Genomic DNA, 20,979 nt, shown 5'->3' on the forward strand with positions numbered 1-20,979 from the left:
TGCCGGCCCCGCGCCGCCCGGCCGCCGCGCCGGCTCCAGCCTCTGCCCCGCCGCGGGGAGTCACGTGACCGCCGCCGCACCGCCTCCCCGGGGGACCGGCGCCGCCCGGAGTGGGCGAGTCCAAGCGGGCGCCAGAGGAGAGGGGGCGGGCGGAGCCGGAGCGCCCCAACCGTTCCCGCAGGGTAGCCGGGAGGCGGGCGCGGCGCGCCCCCTCGCGGCCCGCAAGGGCAGGGGCAGGCGGCCCCGCCGCGCCCGCCCGCGGCCCCGGGCCCCCAGCGGGCGGGCAGCCGGGGGAGGGCCTCGGTATCCTTCGCCAGGAGCTCGGGGGAGCAGCCGGGTGCCGTAGAGCGACTGCCCGCCTCGCTGGAATGCTAGTGTGGGAGCTCCTGCCGGTGCCAGAGCGCAGGCAAACCGCCGCGGTTTTCTGTCCGCGTCTGGCGCGTCCGTGAGCAGCGTCCGGACAAGGTTATCGCTCACTAATCACCAGGCACGTCTACATCACGTCCTGCACAACGCTGAGCACCGTTCCGGCGTCAGAGGGAAACACCTCACGGGCTGACGGTTGGACAACTTAACCCTGCACGGGAAATTGAAATAATACAATTGAAAGCATTCTAACCTCTTAAAACCTATTTTAGTGCCGCCAAAAGCCAAGCTCTTTATTAAATAATGTAAGAGCTTTCAAATATTCTTTTAGCGCATTTATATTTCAGCAGGAAACACTCTGTGGAGTTGAAAGTGCTAAATAGCCACGTTATTAAACAAACACAACACCCCCCGCCCTGACCTGTAACTCTTTATTATTTAGTTATTCACACTAGACTTTTGGCTGACTGCTCTTAGAAGAGCTTCAAACACAGCAGCTGCAAACAGGCTGGTTCCCTGAACTACTACATGTCCTTTTTTACCAACAGAGGTTGCAAATATTAAATATCACATCTATATACACTTAACAGAAAATTTACAATTCTTTAGATACACTGTTTCCCTAAGGCCCATTAACAACATCTATCTATCAAAACCAAACTGCTAGAAATCAAGCTTTTGCTTCAAAAAAAAGGTATCATCTCAGGGCTTCTTATAAGCCTTCCTTATAAGCCTTATATATAAAACCATATTTTTATACTTTCCCTTGTTTACATTCTTGTTATCATGGGCAGAACAAAATTCCAACTACTACTATCAAGCATTCCCTTCTAGACTTTGCTGGCCTCTATTTCTAAGTTTTCGTGTGAATAAAAAGTATAACTATATACAAGTAAAATAAGAAAGAAGTAGTTACTGAAAAAGAGAGGATTCTCACCTACTGGAGATATTCCCAGTTCTAGGGAAAAATTAGTTCAGGAAGATTTTCACCCAGACATTTCAAATACATTTTAGTTTTGGTAAAATGTGATGATTTTCCACGGGTGAGAAGGATGTTAGTTGTTTAAGAAAAAGAATAAAAATATTTCTGCATGTATTTTAAGTATTATAACATTTAAAAAAAATGAGACTGCTTACACCTTCAAGAAGAACATCGGTGCTCACCGCATCAGGCCTCTCGGTGAGCCTCAGGATGGCCCTGAGCACCAGGCTGGGCATCCCCAGGCACTGGCTCCGCAGGTACACGGGGAAGATTTCCAGGGCACAGTCAAGCTCTTCCCTGCAGTCGGTGCAGCCCAGCATCTGAAACACGCGTGGCGGGAGCTGGCGAGGTGCGGTGCTGGCTCCAACCATCAGCTCAGGGCAAGGACGCCCGGACAGAGGCGGTGGGGATTGCGGACAGTCCCCGTGCCCCACACCACACCGCACTGCTTGGTCGCCTGCTCCTCCATGGCACCAAGCAGAGCCCACCCGCTGCCCCAGCTGCCCCCGCAGCGGTGGACGTGGGAGAGCCACGTGCCGGAGGCAGCTTGGAGCACTGCCACCAGGCTCACCTCGACGAAGAAGACCATGGCAACCATCTCCCAGGTGGGGTCCTCCACGCTGAGGAGCTCTTCCAGATGGCAGAAGAGGGTGGAGCGCAGGGGTCTTGGGGCTTTCATCATCTCCCTGGTGGGGGGAAGGAGGTGCCATCAGGCCTGAGCCAGGCAGGCGCGTCTCTTGGGGGTTTGCACCAGTCTGGTCGTCACCAGTCTGCAGCACTTTCTCCAAGCAACGGAGGTGCCCCTGCCATTGAGCCCCCACGGAGGGGGTGGCAGGGGGTGCCCCGTCCCCAAGGAGTGGAGAGAAGGGGCTCTCACCTGGCCATGACACACACTCCTGTCAGGTGGGTTTCAGTGCAGAGCAGGGCATCCCAGCCACCCTGTGCCTCAATGGCCAGCAGCTGGCTCTCAAAGCCCATCCTGCAGAGCAGCACTTTCAGGGACTGCACCGCAGATCTGCAGGAGAAATGCTCAGCTCCCACTGGGACCCCTGGCTTGGCTCCAGGTGGCTGGCAGGGGTGAGAGAACAGCGATGGAGCACCTGATGAGAGCGAGCAGGTCCTCTTGGTGCTGCTTCCAGAAGATGTCCCTCTCCTGCAGCGTCAGCTTCATGGCGAATGACACTTGGAAAAGCAGCGCCAGGAAAAGCTGGGGGAAAATGGCTTCCACAGGCAGGCTGGTGGACAGCAGGAGGATCTTGCTCACCACCCTGGCTGCCTGCAGAAGACACCCAGACACCGAGATGACCCTGGGAAGGTCAAGGCTTGGGGTGGGCAGGGAAGGGGAGCGGGGGCCCCGGACAACTGAGAGCAGCCCTGAAGGTCAGCAAGGCCTCATCCAGCAACTCACAGCCAGGGAGAGGATGCGCAGGTTGGTGGTGGTGGAGGTCTCGTGCAAGGACCGGTTCGTTAACATGCCGAGCAGCTTCCGCAGCACCTTCTTTGCAGCCTGGGGCTTGGAGACCATTGCCTTCCACATGGCCACGGCGACGCTGCGGAGAGCCAGGGCACTGTCAGCGGGGGCACCCCAGAGGATGGCCGGGCTGAAGTCCCTCGGGAGGGTCTTGGGGCCCCTCTCTCTCCCAGTGTGAGAGGAGCCCCAAAGGCTGGTGGGCTTCGTACCGAGTGCACGTTGGAGAGCACTGCAGCAGGCTGGTCACCACTGTTCTGGGGTATTTTCTCGTCAGCACCAGCAGGGCATTGTCCAGGCTCTTGAGGGCTGACCTCACCTTGACAGAGGGACGGTTTGTGTAGATGGCCCCCACAATGTTGGACACCTGGAGGGGAGACGCAGGTGGGAGTGGGGACGTCAGCAGGGCGAGCGCGGCTGTTTCCCCAGCTCCCACTGGGAGCTGCTTCCATTCCTGCTGCAGTATGGCAGCTTGAGAAGGCGTCAGTGCTGGCCAGGCACAAAGCCAGGATGCCAGCCAGTGCCCTGGTGGGCTGGAGCACCAGCCATGCCACCCAGAGGCTACTCACGCCTGCCAGCTGGAAGGCAGAGTTCTCCACAAGGGCGTTCACCATGTCGGCAGCCATGCAGATGCTGTAGGTGCTTCGGGCTTTCAAGTTCTCAAAGGCCATGAGGATGATGTCTGCCCGGTCGGAGGGCTGGAGGTATTCCATGAACATCTGAGGGAGGAAGGAGAGGAGGGGACATTTGTCACCTAGAGTGTCACCCAGAGCATCTCGGCTGTACAGCGAGAGGGGGACACAGAGCCAGGCTGCGCTGGGGAGGAGAGTGACAGTGGCGGTCAGGGTCCCATAGGGAACCGGAGCTTGCCGGGGGCCTTTGCCCAGCTCCCACTCGAGAACAGCACAAACCTCCTTCATCCCCGTGCATTGGGTGTCCCTTCACTCCCACTGACCGCCACCCCCCCGAGCCAGGAACTGAAGGCACTTCTGACCGAGAAGATTTTGGTGGTGTAGATGGTTTGCGAAAGCTTCCAGACCTGCCTCACCTGCCAGCTCTCCTGGAGCTTCAGCTGCGTTGTGTCCTGCAGCTGGGGGCACCTGCCTGGGGAAGAGCAAAGCCAGGGTGCTCAGAGAGAGGGTGCAGAGCTAGGGGCGCAGTCTGAGAGCGTCAGGCAGAAAAGCGGCTGGCAAGGAAAGAGGGCACCCGGCCAGAGCCAGAGAGCAGATACTCGGGGAGGGTCCAGGGCTATTGCAAGCAGGGGTGAGGGGAAATGGCTTTTCAGACTGCGGGCAGGCAGGCAGGTGGGATGGGGCTTTCTCTCGCCAAGGAGAGCGGCCCCTGGCTGCCCGTGCCTGGGGAGACCCAGCCCAACACGCCTTCTCTTACTTCTCTGCTGCAGGACAAAAGTGTGCAGGTGCTGAAGAGCTTCTGCAGCCTCGCGGCGGGTCCCCTCGTCCTCGCGGGTGCAGCAGAGGGTGACGTGCCCCACCAGCTTCCCCAGCATCACAAACTGGTGGCTCTGGGAGCACTGATGTTCAGGGACCGTGCCTTGTGCAAAGCAGGGGCAGACCTGAGGGAAGAGAGGCAGCATGGGCACAAGGTGAGCCCAGGCACAGGGTGAGCCCCAGCTGCTCCCAGAGCAGCCGGGCAGCAGCCCAGAGCAGGGCAGGGCTGCCAGACCCAGGTTCTTGCCTGTGCCCAGGGCAGCCCCGCCCTGCCCTGGGAGAGAGCATGGACAGGACAGGGGCAGGGCAAAGCCCCCTGCTCCCAACCTCCTGCTGACTGGGTGCCTGGCTTCCCCAGGAGGTGCTGGGGCTCAGGGACACAGGGATAGGGCACTGGGGCTGCCCAGACCAGGAGCATGGTACCTCCAGCCCGGGGTAGGTGGTGACGAAGTTGACCAGCCTGCCAATCCGTGCCATGGCCCTCTCCTGAACCGCTTCCAGCTTGGAACTGGTGAAGGGCAGCAGGAGCTGGGAGGAGAAAAGCTGCTGGTGAGCCAGGGAGGTGGCACGGCGCGGCACGGCACAGCACGGCCAGGCTCGCTGCGGGGCAGTGCCGGGGGTGGCGCACGTGTCCTTCTTGACCCTCGCAGCAACCTGCTGCAGCCAGGCAGGTCGCCACATCCCGCTCCTGCTGCTGCCTCTGCTGCCTTCCGCTCACCCCCCGCCAAGAAATGTCCCTCCACCCCCCACCCAAGGACCCCAAGGCTTTGGGGTGAACCCCTCCCTGGGGACCTGTGCTTGGGGCTCTGGGATGTGGCCCGTGGTGAAGCCGGAGGAGGAAAGCCCCAGGGCTGGGCTCCCCTTGCCCGCCAGGCGGGTCCAGCTGGGAGGGAGCGTTGGGCAGGTTGGGCAGTGGGGCAAGGCTGCAGGGGCGGGGTGGGCTGGGGCGGGGGGAGAAGGGGCCCTGGCAGTAGCCAGGGGCTGGGGGCGGGGGGGGGGTGAGTGGCGGGGAAGGAGGGATGTTCCCTGCCTCCCTCCTTTCACCAGGCACTGCGGGGGGCACTGCTCAAGCTGGGGGTCACTGCCCACAGGGACCCTGTGCCAAGGCCAGACCTGCAAGATGTTCTGCAGCTCCGAGATGCCAAGGGTGCCAGCACTGCGCACCAGCACCTGCAGCATGCTGTCCACAGCGGCCAGGGTCTGCAAGGGGAACAGAGTCTTGCGGGCAAAGCTGGAAGCCGAGGGGGGGAGGGGAGGGGAGGGGGGCGGCCGTGGCCCTGCAGTGCCCAGGAAGGGGCCTCGGGGCAGGGGAGCTCCCCGTGGTTCACCTCGTGGCATACCTTGGAGTAGAGGGAAGCCTCGGGGCCCTGGGTGTCCAGCGGAGGCAGGTGGAAGATGCTGCAGAAGCAGGTGTGGAGGAGGCTGCTGCTCTTCTCCTGTGGAAGCAGCCCCACTCTGCTGCAGGGACAGAGAGGTGCTCTTGGGACCCAGCTCTTGGGAGGAGGCAGGCTCCAGGGCTGGAGACCTGGGCTGATCCCCCCCATGGCACGGGGACATCTTAACCCCCCCCCCCCCGTGACACCAACACTCCCCTTTGTGGGGAAAACTCCATGGCACCCCCTGCTCTGCTGTCTGCGTCCCTCTCAGACCCGGGACTGGTGATGTCCCCCACCTGGGACCAGTGCCGTTGGGATCGCCCAGCACGGGGGAGGCCAAGCTGGGGGCTGGGGCAGGTACCTCATGGAGGCGATGGCCAGCGCGGCTTGCTGCCACACCATGGTGTCCAGGTGGTCAGCAGGCTCATCTTGCAGCACCACCTGGGGAGCACAGCAGGGTGGCATGGCTTGGGACGGGCAGTCTCCTTTGCCCAGCGAGAGCCTGCACAGCTCTCAGAGCCTGGCTGCCCTCATCCTGGCACTCCCTCCCCACCCAGCACCCGGTGGTCCCAAGCCCCATGGCAAGAAGGGCCGTGCCCATCACAGAGACACTGGCTGGCCAAGAGACCCACAAACGGCGTCGGGTGCAAGCCCTGGCTCCAGCCGGGCCACGCAGGTGGCTTTGGAGCATCTCCAAGGATGGAGACCCAGAGCAGCACTCAGCCTCTCCCCCCTGCCCGGCCGAGCCCTCCCCTGCCCCCAAGGCTCTGCCGCCTCCCGCTGCCCCTGCCCCAGCCTGCCTGGCCAGCCCCTCACCTCGATGGCCTTCATCACCTCCAGCCGGCATAAAGAAAGTGTGTTCCCTGTGACCGAGCCCACTGCGGTGGTGCTGCAGACGGTGCAGACACTGGCCAGAAACCTCAGCTTCTGGGCCTCTTGCTGTCAGCCAGGGAGAGAACAGGTGGACAGACAGTGTCAGGGGGGACAGACAGCTGGGACGGGCCCAGCACGGCCCCCAGCACCTTCTGAGCACAGGACGGGGGCAGAAAGACCGGCCAGGAGACGCGGGCACAGCCTTGTCGAATTGGCCATGGATACCTTTGGTCTGCTCCAGAGGAAGGCTTGGATGATGATCAGGCTCTTGTCTTCCTCAGTGGGCTCAGCCAAGCCGAAGCACCACGGATCTGGCCACGAGAGAGCAGGCAGTGCTGGGGGGCCGGCAGGGTGGAAAACCTGAACCCTCTGCCCAGCTCCTGGGGATGTCACCACCCCTGGCTCAGGGCTGGGGCTCCGGTGTCCTCTGTGTGCCCCAGGGGCAAGCGCATGATGCTGAAGGGCAGCACGGGGAGGGGGCCCCTTCGTGCTTGGGTGAGGGATGTGCTGGCACCAGGGGACAGGGATGGTCCCTGTCCCAGGGATGCCATGACAGGGCTGGCTGCCGGGCCCCTGGGCCGGGGGAGCCCAGCTACCTGCCTGGCTCTGTTGTCCCTCGAGCAGGGTCCATCACCCGGTGTGCAACAAGAAGGAGAAAAAAAATCTTGTCCTCACTTCCTGTACATCAAGTGGGGGATGTGAGCTTGGGACAGGACAGGACAGGACAGGGCAGGGTGGGCAGCCCCCCGTCCTCAGGGCCTGCCTGCTCACCTGCCTTCGGTGGCTGGACCTTGCATGTATTGATGGGCTCCAGCCTGGGCCTGGGAGCTGGGGCATCTCCGTCCTCCTCCCAGGCCTGCTTGGGGTGGCTGACGGTTCTCCTCTCCATCCTGCAGCAGTGCGAGAGGAAAGGGGTGAAGGGGACCCCGCACCACCCGGTCAGCTAGTGGCCCAGCGTCCCCCTCCTAAGCCCCTCCCCACAAGCCCTCCTGCTGCCCCAGAGCCCCACGAAGCCCTCCTCGCCCCGGGGAACAGGACGGGCTCCCGCCTCCTCCTCCTCCCGCTACGGGACTGGGGTTCGTCTGTGCGGCGGGCACCTTCTTTGTCCCCGGGACCCCGCTGTCCTCTCGCTCCCGGGGCCAGGCGCCGGCCCCAACTGCGGCCGGGCCGAGCCGCGGCTCCGCCCGCAGCCCCTCAGGCACGCCGAGGCTCTTCGCTCTCGCCGGACGAGGTCCGGGCCGAGGCCCGCGGGGCTCCCTTCGCTCGAAGGCCGGCGAGCACCCAGGGACGCCGGACGCCCTGCCGTGCGCTCAACCGCCGAGACCCGCGGTTGTTCGGGACGCCGTGTCCCCTGATGACGGCTGCGCCCGGGAGGGCGCACGAGGCCGCCCGAGGGGGCGCGGGGGCCCGGCTCGGGGTGCTGGGGGGGGGGCGGCGGCGGCACCCCGGCGGCGGCGGGGCCGGGCAGGAGGTGGCGTGGGCACAGAGGAGCCGGTGTGCGGGGCCGGGCGGGAGGGGGGGGCGAGAGGCCCGGGGGCAGGGGCAGGCCATGGCGGCGACCCAGCGCCCCGCCGCAAGGCGCAGAGGCAGAAATGCGGGGGGCGAGGGGACACGGCCCCCGGGCGCCAGGGGGCGCAGTTGGGGCGAAGCGACGTGGCCGGGGCGGAAGTGGGCCTTCGAGGGCGGAAGTGGCGGCGGGGCCCGGAGATCGGTACGGGCGGGCCGGGGCCGGGGGAGCGGGAGGAGAAGGAATGGGAAGGGGGCCGGGAGAGAGGGTTATGGTGATGGGCCAGCGCTGGGGTCACTGACGGTGTCAGTGATGGGCCAGGGGTGAGCCAGTGGTGAGGTCGGCGATGGGGTTAGTGATGAGGTCGGTGATGGGTCTGCGATTGGGTGAGCGATGCGTCAATGATGAGGTCGATGATGGGATCCTTGATGGGTCAGTGCTGGACCAGTGCTGGGGTGGGGGCCGTGCGTTCAGGAGGTGCAGCGTGGGGTGTGGGCAGTGATGAGCTGGGTGGTGCCGTTGCGGTTTGCGCAGCATGTGTGGGTGCAGTGTGGTTTGGAGTGATGGGGGGGGGCGGGGCGGGGTACCGGGGCGGGGGAGGGCCGTGTGGGGCCCTGGACAGACGTGTCACGCACGCCGGGGAAGCAGAACCCGGCGCTGCGGTTGGCCATGAGCCGGGGCTGCTTCCTGCGGCGCAGGCAGCGAGGGCGCGGGAGCCGGCAGCAGCAGGCAGGGTGAGTGAGTGTGAGCAGGGTGATGTGAGCAGGGTGAGCGAGAGGCAGGGTGGGCAGCCCCGTGCCCCTGGGCTGGGGCTGGAGAGAGGCAGGCAGGGGGAGAACTGAGCACCGGGGTGGGCGAAGCTTGGCAGGAAGACGCAGGCAGAGGGCAGGCGTTGGGAGAGGGGGGGCTTCTCCCTCCACTGGGGGGGGGACCCCCACCAAGTGCGGAGGGGGGTGCTGGCAAGGTCCTGGCGTGGGTTTGCTGGGGAGACAGGAGGAAAAGTGTCACCCGCCTGAGGGTGCACGTAGGGCACTGCCTGGCCTCTGAAGTGGGGAGTGTGGGCTGGGCGTCAGGGGTCTTGGAGCTTTGGGGGTGACTTTGGGAGGCACACGGAGGGTGCAGGGAGCAGAACCAGGCCCTCCATCTGCCAGAGGGGGAAGTGGGGTTTGCCCAACCCTAGCCAATAAGCCAGCATGGCGGTTCCTCCTGCCCACTGCCTGCAGCTTCTCCTTTGCCAGAGAAATGGCTGCCGGGCCAGGAGAGGGATCCCTGCCATTCTCTGGTTGTGGCAGGGGCTTCCGTCCTCTCAGAGGCTGGCAGAGCCCCCCTGAGCCCCCACACCACAGCAGCATGGCTGGGGCCTGCTCAGCTCCATGGTGTTGCAGCCTTCTCTAGCAGGTTGGGCCGCTTGTGTGACGAACTGACTGGTCTCGGGCGGGTGCTGAGATGGCAGGAGCTGGGGAAGAGGCAAGGCCAGCCCTGTGCCTTCTGCCCTGCCCCTCTGCCGGCTCGGCAGTGCCAGATCTGCCCACGAGTCTCACAGCATGGGTGCCTGGAGCCGGCACCATGCACCGCTGTGCTGTTGTCCAACCTCGGACCCACTGCTGACCCCCGTAAACCCATCTGGCCCTGCCACTGGGGAGCTGCGCCTGCACCAGTGCTGGGCCAGGGGACACACACACACGGTCTGTCCCCCTGCTGCCTCTAAGCTGTGGCCTGCTTGGTCTCCCATCAGTGAGAAGAATGGGCTCTGTGTCAGAGGAGCTCAGCCTGGTCCCCCTGCACCAGAGGCCGGAGCTGCTGGAGGCCTGCGCCGAGCTGCTGGGCGAGGAGTGGGGGAAGAGCCGGGCGTCGCGGCTCCACATGCTCCAGCGCTCCTCAGATGCCTTCCCCGCCTGCCTGCTGCTGCTGCGGAGCCGGGGCCCTGCCGAGGTCCCCACTGCCCGGGACGGTCCCTGCCAGCTTGTGGGCCATGTCCGGCTCTCCCGCGTGGCTGGCCATCCCCATGACCTCTTTGTGGAGAGCGTGGTGGTGGCCCGGGCGCTGCGGGGCCAGGGCTACGGGCGGCGGCTGATGGAGGCCACTGAGCGGTGGGCCCGGGCCCAAGGTTTTAGCTGCCTGCACCTCACCACCCACGACAAGCAGCACTTCTACGCCCACCTGGGCTTCATCCTGGGCAAGCCGGTGCAGAGCGTGGCCTTCCTCAGCCCCGCCATACCCACTGAGGTGCTGCAGCTCTTCACCACTCCTGGCACTGCCACCACCACCAGGCCAAGGGTGACCTCCGCTCCCGCGCCTCCCCTCCCACCGCCTGCTGCCCCCCCCCCACCTCCCCCGCCAACCGTGGTCTGGGCGAGGGGAGTCCTGGCCGAGAGCAGTGGGCAGAGCCTCCTGGAGACCCCCTACCGTGATGCCAAAGGGCTGCCCATCTTCTGGATGAAGAAGGACATCTGAGGGGCTGGGGCCCCGAGCCAGCGATTAAAAGCAGTGTGGGCAGGGGCTGCCTGCCATTCTTTGGAGCTGGCACCAGCTCCCCCAGCCTCCCTGGTTTGCCCTGGCCCCGTTGCTTGTGTAGGGGCTGGTGGGGAAGCGGTCCCCACACCCTGCCCTGCCCAGGCACACTGACTGCTCCCACCTAGTCCCTAGCTCGCCTGGCCGGGGCCCCGGGACCACCGGCATGGCAGGGAGCCAGGCCTACCCTAGGCTCTGGGGTTGGGACTGGTCCCAGGAGCGCTGCCTGGTCCCACCAGTGTCTCCTCCACGCAGGGGACTTGCTGTGGGGCAGCTGGGGCTGATGACACACTGTCCGCCAATGTGGCTGCCACTCGCCACTGAGCAGCCTGGGGAAACTGAGGCATGTGATGGCTGGAGGGGCACCAGGGGGAGTAGCGCAGGGTGGTGTGGGCTGCAGGGTCCCCTGCTCTGCACTGTGAGGGGGCAGGCGGCTAGGGCCCCCCCAAGGCAGCCGGCAGTCATGAGGGCCGGAGGCATGGGAATGAGAAGGTCAGGGAGAGCAGTTGGGTTCCACGCCGGGGGATTAGCACCATCCTTGCTGCGTCACACAGCCCCCGGGCCCATCCCCTGCCTAATCCTCTCACCCCGGGGAGCTGGCTGGCACCGGACAGGGGCACCCGGCTTGGGGGGGTAGAGCTGCCCCTTTGGCTCTGCCACGCCTCTCAGGGGGCTCAGTCCCTCAGCAGGGCACCCAGCCTGGCTAGACCCTGCTGCAAAATAGCGAAGGGGGTCATGGTGCCCCCGCCACAGGCAGGGCTAGGAGCCAGCAGGAAACTGAGGCACCGGGGTCAGCAGTTTGCAATGCCTCACCAGAGCCACGCCATGGTGGTGCTCTGGCAGGAGGTGTCTGAAACCCCCAAGTTTGCTTGAGTCCCATGGGATTTTGGGGCGGGCAGCACATGCCTGTGGGGCAGCCCAGCCCCTGTGGCCAATCCTAGCCCACAGTGTGCCAGGGTGGCAGCGCCAGCATGGCCGAGGTGCCTGCTGCGCCCTGCCGCCTCACCCCTGCCGCTCTCCTTTCCCTGCAGGGTGCTGGCCCCGTGGGCAGCTGGCAACACAGGATGGGGCTGGGGCTGGTGCTGTGGGCCTGCCTGATGCTGGGCATGGCTGGCGGGGAGAGTCCAGCACCAGAATCCTTGGTGGGTGGCCAGCCCTTCACCGTGGTGTGGAACATCCCCACCGGCCGCTGCCAGCGCCGCTTTGGCATGGGGCTGCCCCTTGGCAACTATGGCATCGTGGAGAACCAGCGTGGCCGCTTTGCTGGCCAGAACATCACCATCTTCTACAAGAATAAGTTTGGGCTGTACCCCTACCTGTCGCAGCAGGGCGTCCCCCATAACGGGGGCATCCCCCAGCGGGTCCCCCTCAGCGCCCACCTCACCAGGGTGGCCAGGGACATCCACCTCCTCCTGCGCCCCGCTTTCCACGGCCTGGCAGTGGTGGACTGGGAGGAGTGGAGGCCCCTCTGGGCCCAAAACTGGGGGGCCAAGCGGATCTACCGGGCAGCCTCAGAGCAGTGGGTGCGGGCCCAGCATGGCCTCCTGCCGGCACGGCAGCAGCTCCGACTGGCCCAGCGGGAGTTTGAGCAGGCAGCACACACTCTGATGGAGGACACGCTTCTGCTGGGCCGGACCTTGCGCCCGAGGGGGCTCTGGGGTTTCTACCGCTTCCCTGACTGCCTCAACAGCAACTGGGCCAAGGAGGCAAACTACACTGGGCAGTGCCGGCTGGCAGAGGTGCAACGCAACAACCGGCTGGGCTGGCTCTGGGCCGCCTCGGCCGCCCTCTACCCCAGCATCTACCTGCCACGGGCACTGCCGCCAGCCCTGCGCCGCCGCTACGTGCACCACCGGCTGCGCGAGGCCCTGCGCGTGGCCGCCTTTGGTGCCAACGGCCTCCTGCCTGTGGTCGCCTACTCCCGCCTCTCCTTCCGCCGCTCGCCCCGATTTCTGGAGCTGGTAAGCACCACGGGACCGGGGCTGGCATTGCGTGGTGTGCCGGGGGTCCTGTTTGGCACTGGGATGTGGACTGTGCCCCCAAGCCCAGTCACGTCTATCTCTCCCCGGCAGGCTGACCTGGTGCACACCATTGGGGAGAGCGCGGCGCTGGGTGCGGCTGGAGTCGTGCTCTGGGGAGACATGTCGTACTCCCGCTCAGCTGTGAGTACGTCCCCTTGCTGGACTGGAGCCGGCACGTGGCGGGCACCAGGAGTTGGTGCAGGCATGGGAGATACGGGGCAGCCACATCCTCTGTGCCCACTGGGGAGGGGTGGCCAGAAGGACCCCAGTGCTGGGGCAGGTTCTTACTGGTGCTTTCCCCCCCCAGGAGAGCTGTGCCAGCCTGCGCCACTACCTCACATCTACCCTGGGTCCCTACGTGGCCAACGTGACAGCAGCAGCCCGGGAGTGCAGCTACAGGCAGTGCCACGGGCATGGGCGCTGCGTGCGCCGGCAGCCCCATGACCTAGGCAGCCTCCTGCACCTCGGCCCCGGCACTGGGCCACCTGCCTCTTTCCGCTGCCACTGCTACCGTGGTTGGGCTGGCGAGGGCTGTGCCTGGCGGGTCCAGCCCAGCCCTGCCGCCTCCTGCCTGGCGCCCACCCACCTTCATGGTCTCTACGGGCACAATGACCTCCCACCCTCCGACACTTGCTTGCCACGGGGCACATGGGGCTGGTGACCAGGGCTGGGGACCGCCATGGTCCCCTACCCCGGCAGCGCTGCTGCCTGGCATTTCCTGTGGTCTCGTTAACTTAAATAAAAGCCTTCTGGCACAGCTGGCATGGTCCTTGTGGGTAAACCTGGGGAGAGGGCTCCATGGTGCCCCTAGGCTTGGCACAATTGCCATTGCTGCTAAGGCAGCAGAGACCCCAGTTTGGCTGTGGATGGGCCCACCAGTGCCTCAGTTTCCCTGCAGGGGCTGCACCCTGATTCCTCAGCAAGCTGGCAGCCCCTTTACCCTGGGAACGGGGCACCGCCACAGGCTGCTCTCCCTTTGCCACGCTGGCACCATGTTGCCGGGCAGCCCTGACAGTGCTGCCAGGCCCCCCTCCTCACAGCTATTTTTATATTCACCACCCCCCCCCCCCGCCGTGTTTCTCACTGTCCTATTTTAAGCGGCACAGTTGGCGCACCGGGAACCGAGTGCCCAGCTCCCGGAGGCCCCGCACCGGTTTGCTGCCCGCTCACGCTGCCCAGGCACAGGGCACGGGGAGCCATGCCCAGGGAGGCTGGAGAAGGTAGGCTGGTGAGTGGGCTGGGGGGGGCCCTGGCACCCTGGGGGGGACTAGGTGGCACGGGACCATGGGGTTGGGATGGAAGCAGTGGCCAAATGCTGCCTTCTGCTGTGGGGGCTGCAAGCAGAGATGCCTGCCTGGGGAAGAAGGGGGTCCTGGAGGGCTGCAGGTACAGGGCAGCAGGGTTTGGGGAGAGGGCAGGCAGCTGGCTGGCACAGCCCCCTGTACCAAACCTACCTGACCAGCTGTGTCCCCCTGCCAGGGGAGGGGAGCAGATGCAGGGGTGATGGAGGTACCCATGGGCCAGCCCCCAGCTAAAGGCAGGGCCCTGATGAGGGTCCGGGGGGACCCTGGGCACCAGCTGAGGCCCCCCGAGTACCAATGCCTGCCAACCCTGCCAGCGGCATGCACTGCCCTGACAGCAGCAGTGCAGCACCACACTGCCCTGTGACATGCTACTGACCCTGGGAGGGACTGGGAGTGGGCACAGTGCCACCCTGCCCTGCTCTGCTACGGGCATAGCACCTGGGCCCTGCCCAGTGCTCAAAAATGCACAAACGCCCAGAAAAAAATCCTTTCCCTCTACCCTAGCATGGGCATGGCTGGAGCACAGTGCTGGAGCCATGCCTGCTTCCAGAAAGCTCCCTCCTTCCCATGGGGAACGTGCCCACCTCGGCTGTGGGCACCAGGACCCCCTGGCACAGCATGCACCCTGCATCTCCGTCTGTGCACCCCTGAGCAGCACAGGAGCACAGTGCCCACGGGGCAAGCCAAGCCATGCCATGGGCTGAAGCTGGCATTGCCTCGGCCCCTGCCTGCTGGCTCCCAGCTGGCTCAGGGGAGCCCCAGCCAGCCCCATGGTGCCCAGGCTACCCATGCTGGGGTGGTGGCATATTCCTGCCCCCAAGCCAAGGCCAGATTCCAGCCCCTCTAATGAGGGTCTGGGATCGTGGCCACCAGGCGCCCGCTAACTGCTCCGATGACAGCAGCAGGGCTGGGGTGCACAGCCAGCGCTCGCCTGCCCGCAGGCTGTGCCAAGGGAACACTGGTGTTGGCTGCCTGCCCCGGCACAGCACCGGGCTGGCGTCAAAGCTGGGGTCACCTCCAGGAGGGGTCTTGTCCCTGCAGGGGTGCCCGGGGCAGGCAGGGGCTGTGGGCAAGGCCCAGGCTCACCCTCTGCCTTTGCTCCTGGCAGACAGCATGGGAAGGGCCGAGGGTGCCACACCGGCAGAGCCTGGGGACCTCGACGGCCGCGAGCCTGGAGCCATCAGCCTGCGCCCCGTGGAGTCCATCAGTGACCTGCACTGGGCCTCAGGCGGGCAGAAGGGCGCCGAGGGTGAGAGCAGGATGGGGGGCTCTGGTGCCAGCCCCGGCCGTGCCAGCGGCTGGGCTCTCACCTCTTCTCTCCCCTGCCTGCAGGCAACGGCCCAGCTCCCTCCAGCAGCCTGCACCAGCCCCCGCCTCGCCCCGCGCGCCCCGGCCCCCCGGTGCTCCTGCCCACCCTGCGCCCCGTGCCTGCTGCCAGCCCCTGCCCCTGCTTCGGCCCCGGCCACCCCCTGCTCCTGGCCCTGCTGGGGCTCCTGGCACTGGCAAGCCTGGTCCTGGCCACGCTGGCCATCTACCTGAGTGGTACGTGGCACTGGGCAGGGTGGGAGGGGGGGCCGGGGTGGCGGCAGGCTGCCCATCCCCAGCATGTCCCCATCCTCTCCCCACAGTCCTGCAGAGCCAGTCGGTGCGGGCACTGGCCCAGTGGCTGGAGAGCCAGGAGGACGCCGTGCACCAGCTGCGGTCAGCCAGCGGGCAGCTCTGGGCTCGCCTCAACGCCAGCGCTGAGCCCAGCGGGCACCGCTGAGCTGCTCCTGGCCCCACCACGGGCACCAGGCCACCACGGGAAGGGGCACCAAAGGGTTGGAGGGGGGAGCGGGCAGCCCTACCACCCCCCGATCCTGCTCAGACCTGGCAGCATTGCCCCACGGTGTGCAGGGGGTGGTTGGGGCAATCCTGGCTCCCACCCCAGGCTGCAAGAGAAAGGGACAGGGCTGCAAGGACCGGCACCAGCCTCAGTGACAGCCCTTCCTCTTCACGAGGCAGAAGGCACTCTCCAAATAGCCTTTTAATTACCTCCTGTAATCAAAGTCTTAGAAAATCACCACCACAGATACATTCCCAGGGTGGCAGGCACTCCCAGCTGGTGTGACCCCATGCCCACCCAGGCAGTAGCCCCAGAGGCTGCACAGGCAGCACTGGGACTCGCCTGCTGTGCCACCCTCCTGTAACTCATTTCCCATAAGACTATTCCATATAAAACATTTGGCTGGAAAAGGGCTCAGAGCAGGCAGCTGGCAGTGCTGGGTAGCACCTGCCACCCGACACCGCTCTGCCACCACCCCTGGGTGCCAGGCTGGCTGCAGAGGCAGAGTCTGTGCCCAGCGTGGCAGGGGACAGCCAGGGGAGCGCTCCTGCCACAGGCACAGACACTAGGGCCAGCTGCCCCACAGCCCTGCAAGGCTCTGCCCTCCCACCCAGCCCTTCAGGCTATGCCAGGCCACCCCAGTGCCCCCGTGGGACTGAGGAGGGGGGACACAAGCCCTGCCTCTGAAAGGGACTGCAGGAGCCCTGTCAGACTCCCTCCCGCTGTGCCACGTGGAGCCCCAGCCACAGAGCAGGCACACAGCAGCGCACCACCACCTCCCCCCCGCTCTTTTATCCTTCTGGGTTTTTTTTGGTTAAAAAAATAAAAGAGAGGGCAGCCCCCGGGGGGGCAGCTCCAGGCATTAAATACTCTGCTGTACATCAATAAAAGCCCAAGGGCCGGGGGCACCTGCCCCTCACAGTGTTGGGTCTGCAGTCCAGTTGGGCTGGGGGCTCTGCCCTCCTCCGCCCGTCACAGCACATCTGCCCGCTTGTCCCGCACCCGGCTCCGGGCTTTCGTGCGGGCTTTGAAGGCAGCCGAGTTGTAGAGGTGCTGGGAGGAGAAGGAAGGAGAGATGGGTTAGGGGGTGCCCCTCTGACCACCGCCCCACCAGTGCCCACCACACTCAAGTGCTCAGCTGGAGCCCACAGCAGCATGGGAGGGGACTGCAGCCACAAATCTGGGTGGCAGCACCCACCTTCTCGAAGCGGGAGATCTTGCTGGCTTTCAGAGCGGCCACATCCAGCACCAAGGGGGGCCCAAGGCCGAAGATCTCCCGTAGCAGCTCGTTGTTCTGTGGAAGCAGGGGCCTATCAGCACCCACCAGCACCAGCCCAGCACCCCTCAGTGTGGCCACCCAGCCCCTACCTGGAGGTGGTGGCGGATGCCGGAGCCCAGCACCTCTTTGAAGGCTTGGTAGGTCCGCTGGCGTGCCCAGCTGTCCAGGTACATGCACTCCAGGCCAAATCGGATGGTCTCCTCCTGGTATTCCCCGCTCTGAGCAGAGAAAGAGGGGCATCAGCAACAATCTGGGCACCAGCATTGTGCATCACCTGGCCCTCAGCAGAGGTGAATCGCCAGGCAGGTGGGCAGCAGCCGCACAGCCAGGGGCTCAGCAGGGAAGGGCACCATCAGCCTCCAGTACCTCAATGAAGCGCAGGATGTCCCTGAATATGGAGCGCTGCTTCCGTCGGTCCATCTTGGCTCGGTACTTGTTGCTCTCAGTAGCCAGGACCTTGAGCTGGGCACACAGGAATTCCGTATCTTGATGGCACAAGTCCTCCTGCCAAAAAAAAAAGGGGGGTTTGGAGCAGACGTGGTTCCAGGCATGGCCCACTGCCAGAACAGAGCTAGGGGATCACCGGGGCCAGCCCCCCTGTCTGAGCACCTGCTGGTGACGCCAGCCTGAAGCATTCCAACGCCATCAATGCCAGCTCAGCTGGGGCACGGGCAGGGTGCCGGTGCCAGCAGCTCCCTGCCGCTCTGCTGCCCACCCACCTGCTGCCTCCTGCCGCCGCAGCACCCCGCCATACCTCCACGTCCTGGGCCAGCTCAAAGACCAGTGCGATAGTTTCCCCAGCCAGGATGCGCAGCGCGACGCTGCTGCTGGACAACAGTGGGGGCAGCTTCAGCCAGTGACTGGGACAGGAAGGCAGGGAGGCAGTCAGGGGGGCAGTTCGGAGGGGTGGCCACCACCTCAGGGGCTCCCCTTTCTGCAGCTGACTGCCCCACACCAGCCCCTGCACCCCCCCCACCTCACTCACTTGTCCAAGATGCTCTTGATGTGGGAGGGGGGGCAGATGGTAAGGAGCAGGGACCATGACTGGAGTGCGCTGCAGTGCAGAGGGCCATGCTGGGTGGGTGCTGAGGCACCCTCATCTGTGCTGGGGGGGCTGAAAACGCTCTCCAAGCAGGACAGGCATGAGACCAGGTCCTGGAGGGGGGAAAACCTGTCTGTCAGACACAGCTGACAGGAAGACGCCACGGTGAAGCTCCACACTGGGGACCAAATGGGACCCACCCTACCCAAAGGCACCAGGAGCTCCTCAGGGCAGAAGAGACTCCTCCATCTGGGACACCCCATCTATGCAAAGAGGGCTTCCCCCTGCAGCTCAGATCCACGCTGCCCGGGCAATGGGCCTGGGCTGTCACTGATGTCCCCGTGTCCCTTCCCCGGCTCAGCTCTAAGCTGCCCTGGCACCATGGGTGGAGGGTGGGTGGCACGGCAGCCCCCAGGATGCCCTCTGGCAGGGGTACGGACAACACCTGGGCGCAGTTACCTCAAGGTCAGCAGCAGCAATGTAGCAACACATGCCCAAGGCCGTGGCACACTGGCGAGAGACGTGGGGAAAAGGCAGTCAGAGGAGGCAGTGCCAGGCCAGATCCACTGCCCACCCAAGGGGAAGCAGGGTTGCGGGGGGCCCTGCTTTACATCGCTGTTCCCCACAGCACACAATCCTGCCACCCTCCTGCAACTGCAGTGGTCCCCAAAGGCATCAGCTGGGCTCTGTCCACCAGTGAGGTGCCCCCTGTGCCTAGAAGGAAAGGGGCTGGGCCTTACGCTCTGCCTGGCGCCGGGGCTGGCCATGCTGTCTGTCAGGATGCTGAAGAGCAGGGGCTTCAGGCTGCGAAACACCTCTTCCCCCTCCGGGCTGGAGCCCATCTGGAGGCAGAGGAGGGTGAGGACAGAGCCTGCCAGCGCCTGTTCCTCCCCTTTACCTGTGGGCAGCACGATAGACCTTCCTCAGATACAGGTCATTGTCCCCACCAGCCCCAGCCCCAGTGTCCGCCTGCACCCTGACCTTTCTTGAGACACTTCTCCAGGGAGTCGGTGAGCGTGAGGCGGCGCTCCAGAAGGAACTCGGCGAGGATTTTTGAGGAGAAGGCCAGGCGCAGGCTCTGCAGTGCCGCCTGCCTTGTCTTGGCGCTGCAAGAGACTGCAGGAGGTCATGGGGTGGCCCGGGACAGGGTGGGGTGGCCCGGGACGGGGCGTGCCCCTGCCCCTGGCTAGCAGGGACGGAGATAGTGCCAGGCGTGCCCACGGGGGGTGACAGCCGCTCCTCACCTCTTGTCCAGGAGGTTGTCCATGTGCTCCTTCAGCCTGTCCTCTGTCTCCTCCTCCTGGCCTTGCTCACCCGCCGCCTCGCTCCCTGCCGGGGTGGCACCCACGTCACGGAAGTGCCCGGGTGCGAAGGCGGGGTGCCCACGGGTGGGGGACACGGCAGCAGCAGCGCCACCCACGGGGGGACACAAAGGGGCGGCGAGGCAGCCCCCGGCCTCACCTGCGCCCTCCTCGGCGGGGCTGGCCCCCTCGCTGGCGCTGCTGCAGTGGCTCAGCACCTCGCTGCTGGCCTCCTCCTCGCTGGCAGGCGAGCCCGCCCGGGCGCTGCCGGGGCCACCTGCGGGGGGGTTGGGGACAAGCCCCCGTCAGCCCGGCCCCAGCCGCACGGTGGCCGCCGAAGCGGACACCCGAGGCCTGTGCGGCCCCCCATGCCCCGCTACCGGGGGGGGGGAGGGGGCGGGGGGGGCGCGCGGGGCGGCCTGGCCCCGCCACGGCGCCTCCCCGCCGGGCCCCCCCAGCCCCGCCGCCCCCAGCCGCCCGCCCTGATCCGCCGCCTTCCCGCCCTGCACCGCGCTCGGGCCCCCACTCACGGCGCGCGGCTCGGCGGGAGCGCGGCATAGCCAGCGCGCGCGCGGACCCCGCGCCCCTCCCCGGGCGGGAGGCCCCGCCTCTGGTCCCGCCTACAGCTCCGCCCCCGCCCCGCCCCGCCGCGCGGCCTCCTGGGAGCGCCCACCGCTATCTGCGCATGCGCCCCAGCGCGGGGCTGAGGACTGCAGTTCCCGGCGCGCTCCGCGAGGGGCGACGGCAGACGCGCTACCAGGACCGGCGCTGCCCGTGCCCCGGCCCGTGTCCGTGTACCAGCCCTGCCCCTGCCCCTGCCCCTGCCCCTGTCTCTGCCCGTGTCCCTGCCCAAATCCCTGCTCTGGCCCTGCCTGTATCCCTGCCCCTGCCCAAATCCGTACCCTGGCCCTGCCCAAATCCCCGCCCCTCTCCTGTCGCTGTTTCCACCCCAGCCCATCACTCTCCCTGCCCATGTCCCTTCTGCCCCTGCCTGCATCCCGTTAGGAAATCTCCTCCCCTGTAAGAGTCGGTCCGAAACCAGTATTGTCTCAACCTTCATACCAATTAGTCTTTATAGTATGAAATCGTATGAACTTAAGATACATATAGCAATAGTTTACACTGTACACTGCATAGCTACGGTTCAGTAGGCACAGCTACGGGACCCCAGCTCGTGAGGAGGAGGAAGAGGACAGCCCCACCACGAAGGACGAAGGCCCTGGACTCCCGAGACAAGGCCAGCACCCCAGCCCCTCAGACACCTCCCTGAGACCCTCCCGTTAGCTGGCCTCACAGATACGTGCCTGTAATGAGACCAACTCCAGGGATGCCTGGGCGAGGAAAGAAGGATGATGACACCATGCAATTGCAGTGGCTTTGCAAAGCAAGTTGGGGGGGGACTTAAGTAGGGATTGGCCAAACCGTGCTGTACCCCAGTGCCCAAAGGGCATGAGCCACATATTAAAGCACATTTGGGGTGCCCCCATTTGGCTGGGACACCCCACGGGCACGAATAAAGAACAATTGTAGTTCTCGCCTTGGCATCCTGGCCTCGCTCCTCAGGCCACACGGGCCAGGTGTGAAATGCTCGTGGCACCTGTCCCTGCCCACAGCCCTGCCCCTCCTGTACCCCTGTCCCCGCTGCTGCTCCTGTCCCTGCCCCTCTCCCTCCCTTA

At 65.4% G+C, this 20,979-nt stretch overlaps 5 protein-coding genes across 5 annotated transcripts; 3 read left to right on the plus strand and 2 right to left on the minus strand.

Moving 5' to 3' along the window:
* Positions 1 to 60: 60 nt before the first annotated feature.
* Positions 61 to 7,402, minus strand: LOC147414872 (maestro heat-like repeat-containing protein family member 7). The gene is made up of 17 exons (XM_086470653.1): positions 7,285 to 7,402; positions 6,739 to 6,824; positions 6,457 to 6,579; positions 6,002 to 6,081; positions 5,605 to 5,722; positions 5,378 to 5,464; positions 4,688 to 4,792; positions 4,206 to 4,389; positions 3,772 to 3,920; positions 3,386 to 3,535; positions 3,029 to 3,183; positions 2,757 to 2,898; positions 2,449 to 2,624; positions 2,226 to 2,363; positions 1,920 to 2,034; positions 1,531 to 1,668; positions 61 to 363 (listed from the first exon to the last, which is right to left on the minus strand). Exons 1-17 carry the CDS (start codon positions 7,400 to 7,402, stop codon positions 61 to 63), a joined length of 2,367 nt encoding a protein of 788 aa, XP_086326779.1.
* Positions 7,403 to 9,763: 2,361 nt separating this feature from the next.
* On the plus strand, positions 9,764 to 10,498 carry NAA80 (N-alpha-acetyltransferase 80, NatH catalytic subunit). The gene has a single exon (XM_086470396.1). It carries the CDS (start codon positions 9,764 to 9,766, stop codon positions 10,472 to 10,474), a length of 711 nt encoding a protein of 236 aa, XP_086326522.1. The 3' UTR covers positions 10,475 to 10,498.
* Positions 10,499 to 11,595: 1,097 nt separating this feature from the next.
* HYAL3 (hyaluronidase 3) lies at positions 11,596 to 13,213 on the plus strand. Its single transcript, XM_086470178.1, has 3 exons — positions 11,596 to 12,492; positions 12,604 to 12,693; positions 12,860 to 13,213. Exons 1-3 carry the CDS (start codon positions 11,596 to 11,598, stop codon positions 13,211 to 13,213), a joined length of 1,341 nt encoding a protein of 446 aa, XP_086326304.1.
* A 537-nt stretch (positions 13,214 to 13,750) lies between these two features.
* LSMEM2 (leucine rich single-pass membrane protein 2) lies at positions 13,751 to 15,621 on the plus strand. The gene is made up of 4 exons (XM_086470508.1): positions 13,751 to 13,772; positions 14,965 to 15,105; positions 15,189 to 15,398; positions 15,485 to 15,621. The coding sequence occupies exons 1-4, from the start codon at positions 13,751 to 13,753 to the stop codon at positions 15,619 to 15,621; spliced, it is 510 nt and encodes a 169-aa protein (XP_086326634.1).
* Positions 15,622 to 16,270: 649 nt separating this feature from the next.
* IFRD2 (interferon related developmental regulator 2) lies at positions 16,271 to 19,861 on the minus strand. Its single transcript, XM_086469827.1, has 12 exons — positions 19,834 to 19,861; positions 19,464 to 19,580; positions 19,247 to 19,331; positions 18,984 to 19,108; positions 18,743 to 18,900; positions 18,462 to 18,512; positions 17,946 to 18,115; positions 17,715 to 17,820; positions 17,327 to 17,464; positions 17,050 to 17,178; positions 16,880 to 16,975; positions 16,271 to 16,734 (listed from the first exon to the last, which is right to left on the minus strand). The coding sequence occupies exons 1-12, from the start codon at positions 19,859 to 19,861 to the stop codon at positions 16,654 to 16,656; spliced, it is 1,284 nt and encodes a 427-aa protein (XP_086325953.1). The 3' UTR covers positions 16,271 to 16,653.
* Positions 19,862 to 20,979: the final 1,118 nt, after the last annotated feature.

This window comes from Leptosomus discolor, chromosome 9, assembly GCF_034619465.1.
Source record: "Leptosomus discolor isolate bLepDis1 chromosome 9, bLepDis1.hap2, whole genome shotgun sequence".
NCBI classification, from domain to species: Eukaryota; Metazoa; Chordata; class Aves; order Leptosomiformes; family Leptosomidae; genus Leptosomus; species Leptosomus discolor.

Excerpts from the sequence above, each read along its gene's own strand:
- HYAL3 (XM_086470178.1), top strand. The coding sequence starts at position 11,596 with ATGGGGCTGGGGCTGGTGCTGTGGGCCTGCCTGATGCTGGGCATGGCT. Across the intron at positions 12,493-12,603 it reads CGCCCCGATTTCTGGAGCTG|GCTGACCTGGTGCACACCAT; the intron begins GTAAGCACCACG and ends TCTCCCCGGCAG. Across the intron at positions 12,694-12,859 it reads TGTCGTACTCCCGCTCAGCT|GAGAGCTGTGCCAGCCTGCG; the intron begins GTGAGTACGTCC and ends TTCCCCCCCCAG.
- LSMEM2 (XM_086470508.1), top strand. The coding sequence starts at position 13,751 with ATGCCCAGGGAGGCTGGAGAAG. Across the intron at positions 13,773-14,964 it reads GCCCAGGGAGGCTGGAGAAG|ACAGCATGGGAAGGGCCGAG; the intron begins GTAGGCTGGTGA and ends TGCTCCTGGCAG. Across the intron at positions 15,399-15,484 it reads GCTGGCCATCTACCTGAGTG|TCCTGCAGAGCCAGTCGGTG; the intron begins GTACGTGGCACT and ends CTCTCCCCACAG.
- IFRD2 (XM_086469827.1), bottom strand. The coding sequence starts at position 19,861 with ATGCCGCGCTCCCGCCGAGCCGCGCGCC. Across the intron at positions 19,581-19,833 it reads CTCCCGCCGAGCCGCGCGCC|GTGGCCCCGGCAGCGCCCGG; the intron begins GTGAGTGGGGGC and ends ACCCCCCCGCAG. Across the intron at positions 19,332-19,463 it reads CCCCGCCGAGGAGGGCGCAG|GGAGCGAGGCGGCGGGTGAG; the intron begins GTGAGGCCGGGG and ends CCACCCCGGCAG.
- LOC147414872 (XM_086470653.1), bottom strand. The coding sequence starts at position 7,402 with ATGGAGAGGAGAACCGTCAGCCACCCCAAGCAGGCCTGGGAGGAGGAC. Across the intron at positions 6,082-6,456 it reads AGGTGATGAAGGCCATCGAG|GTGGTGCTGCAAGATGAGCC; the intron begins GTGAGGGGCTGG and ends TGTGCTCCCCAG. Across the intron at positions 1,669-1,919 it reads CCATGGTCTTCTTCGTCGAG|ATGCTGGGCTGCACCGACTG; the intron begins GTGAGCCTGGTG and ends CGCGTGTTTCAG.
- NAA80 (XM_086470396.1), top strand. The coding sequence starts at position 9,764 with ATGGGCTCTGTGTCAGAGGAGCTCAGCCTGGTCCCCCTGCACCAGAGG.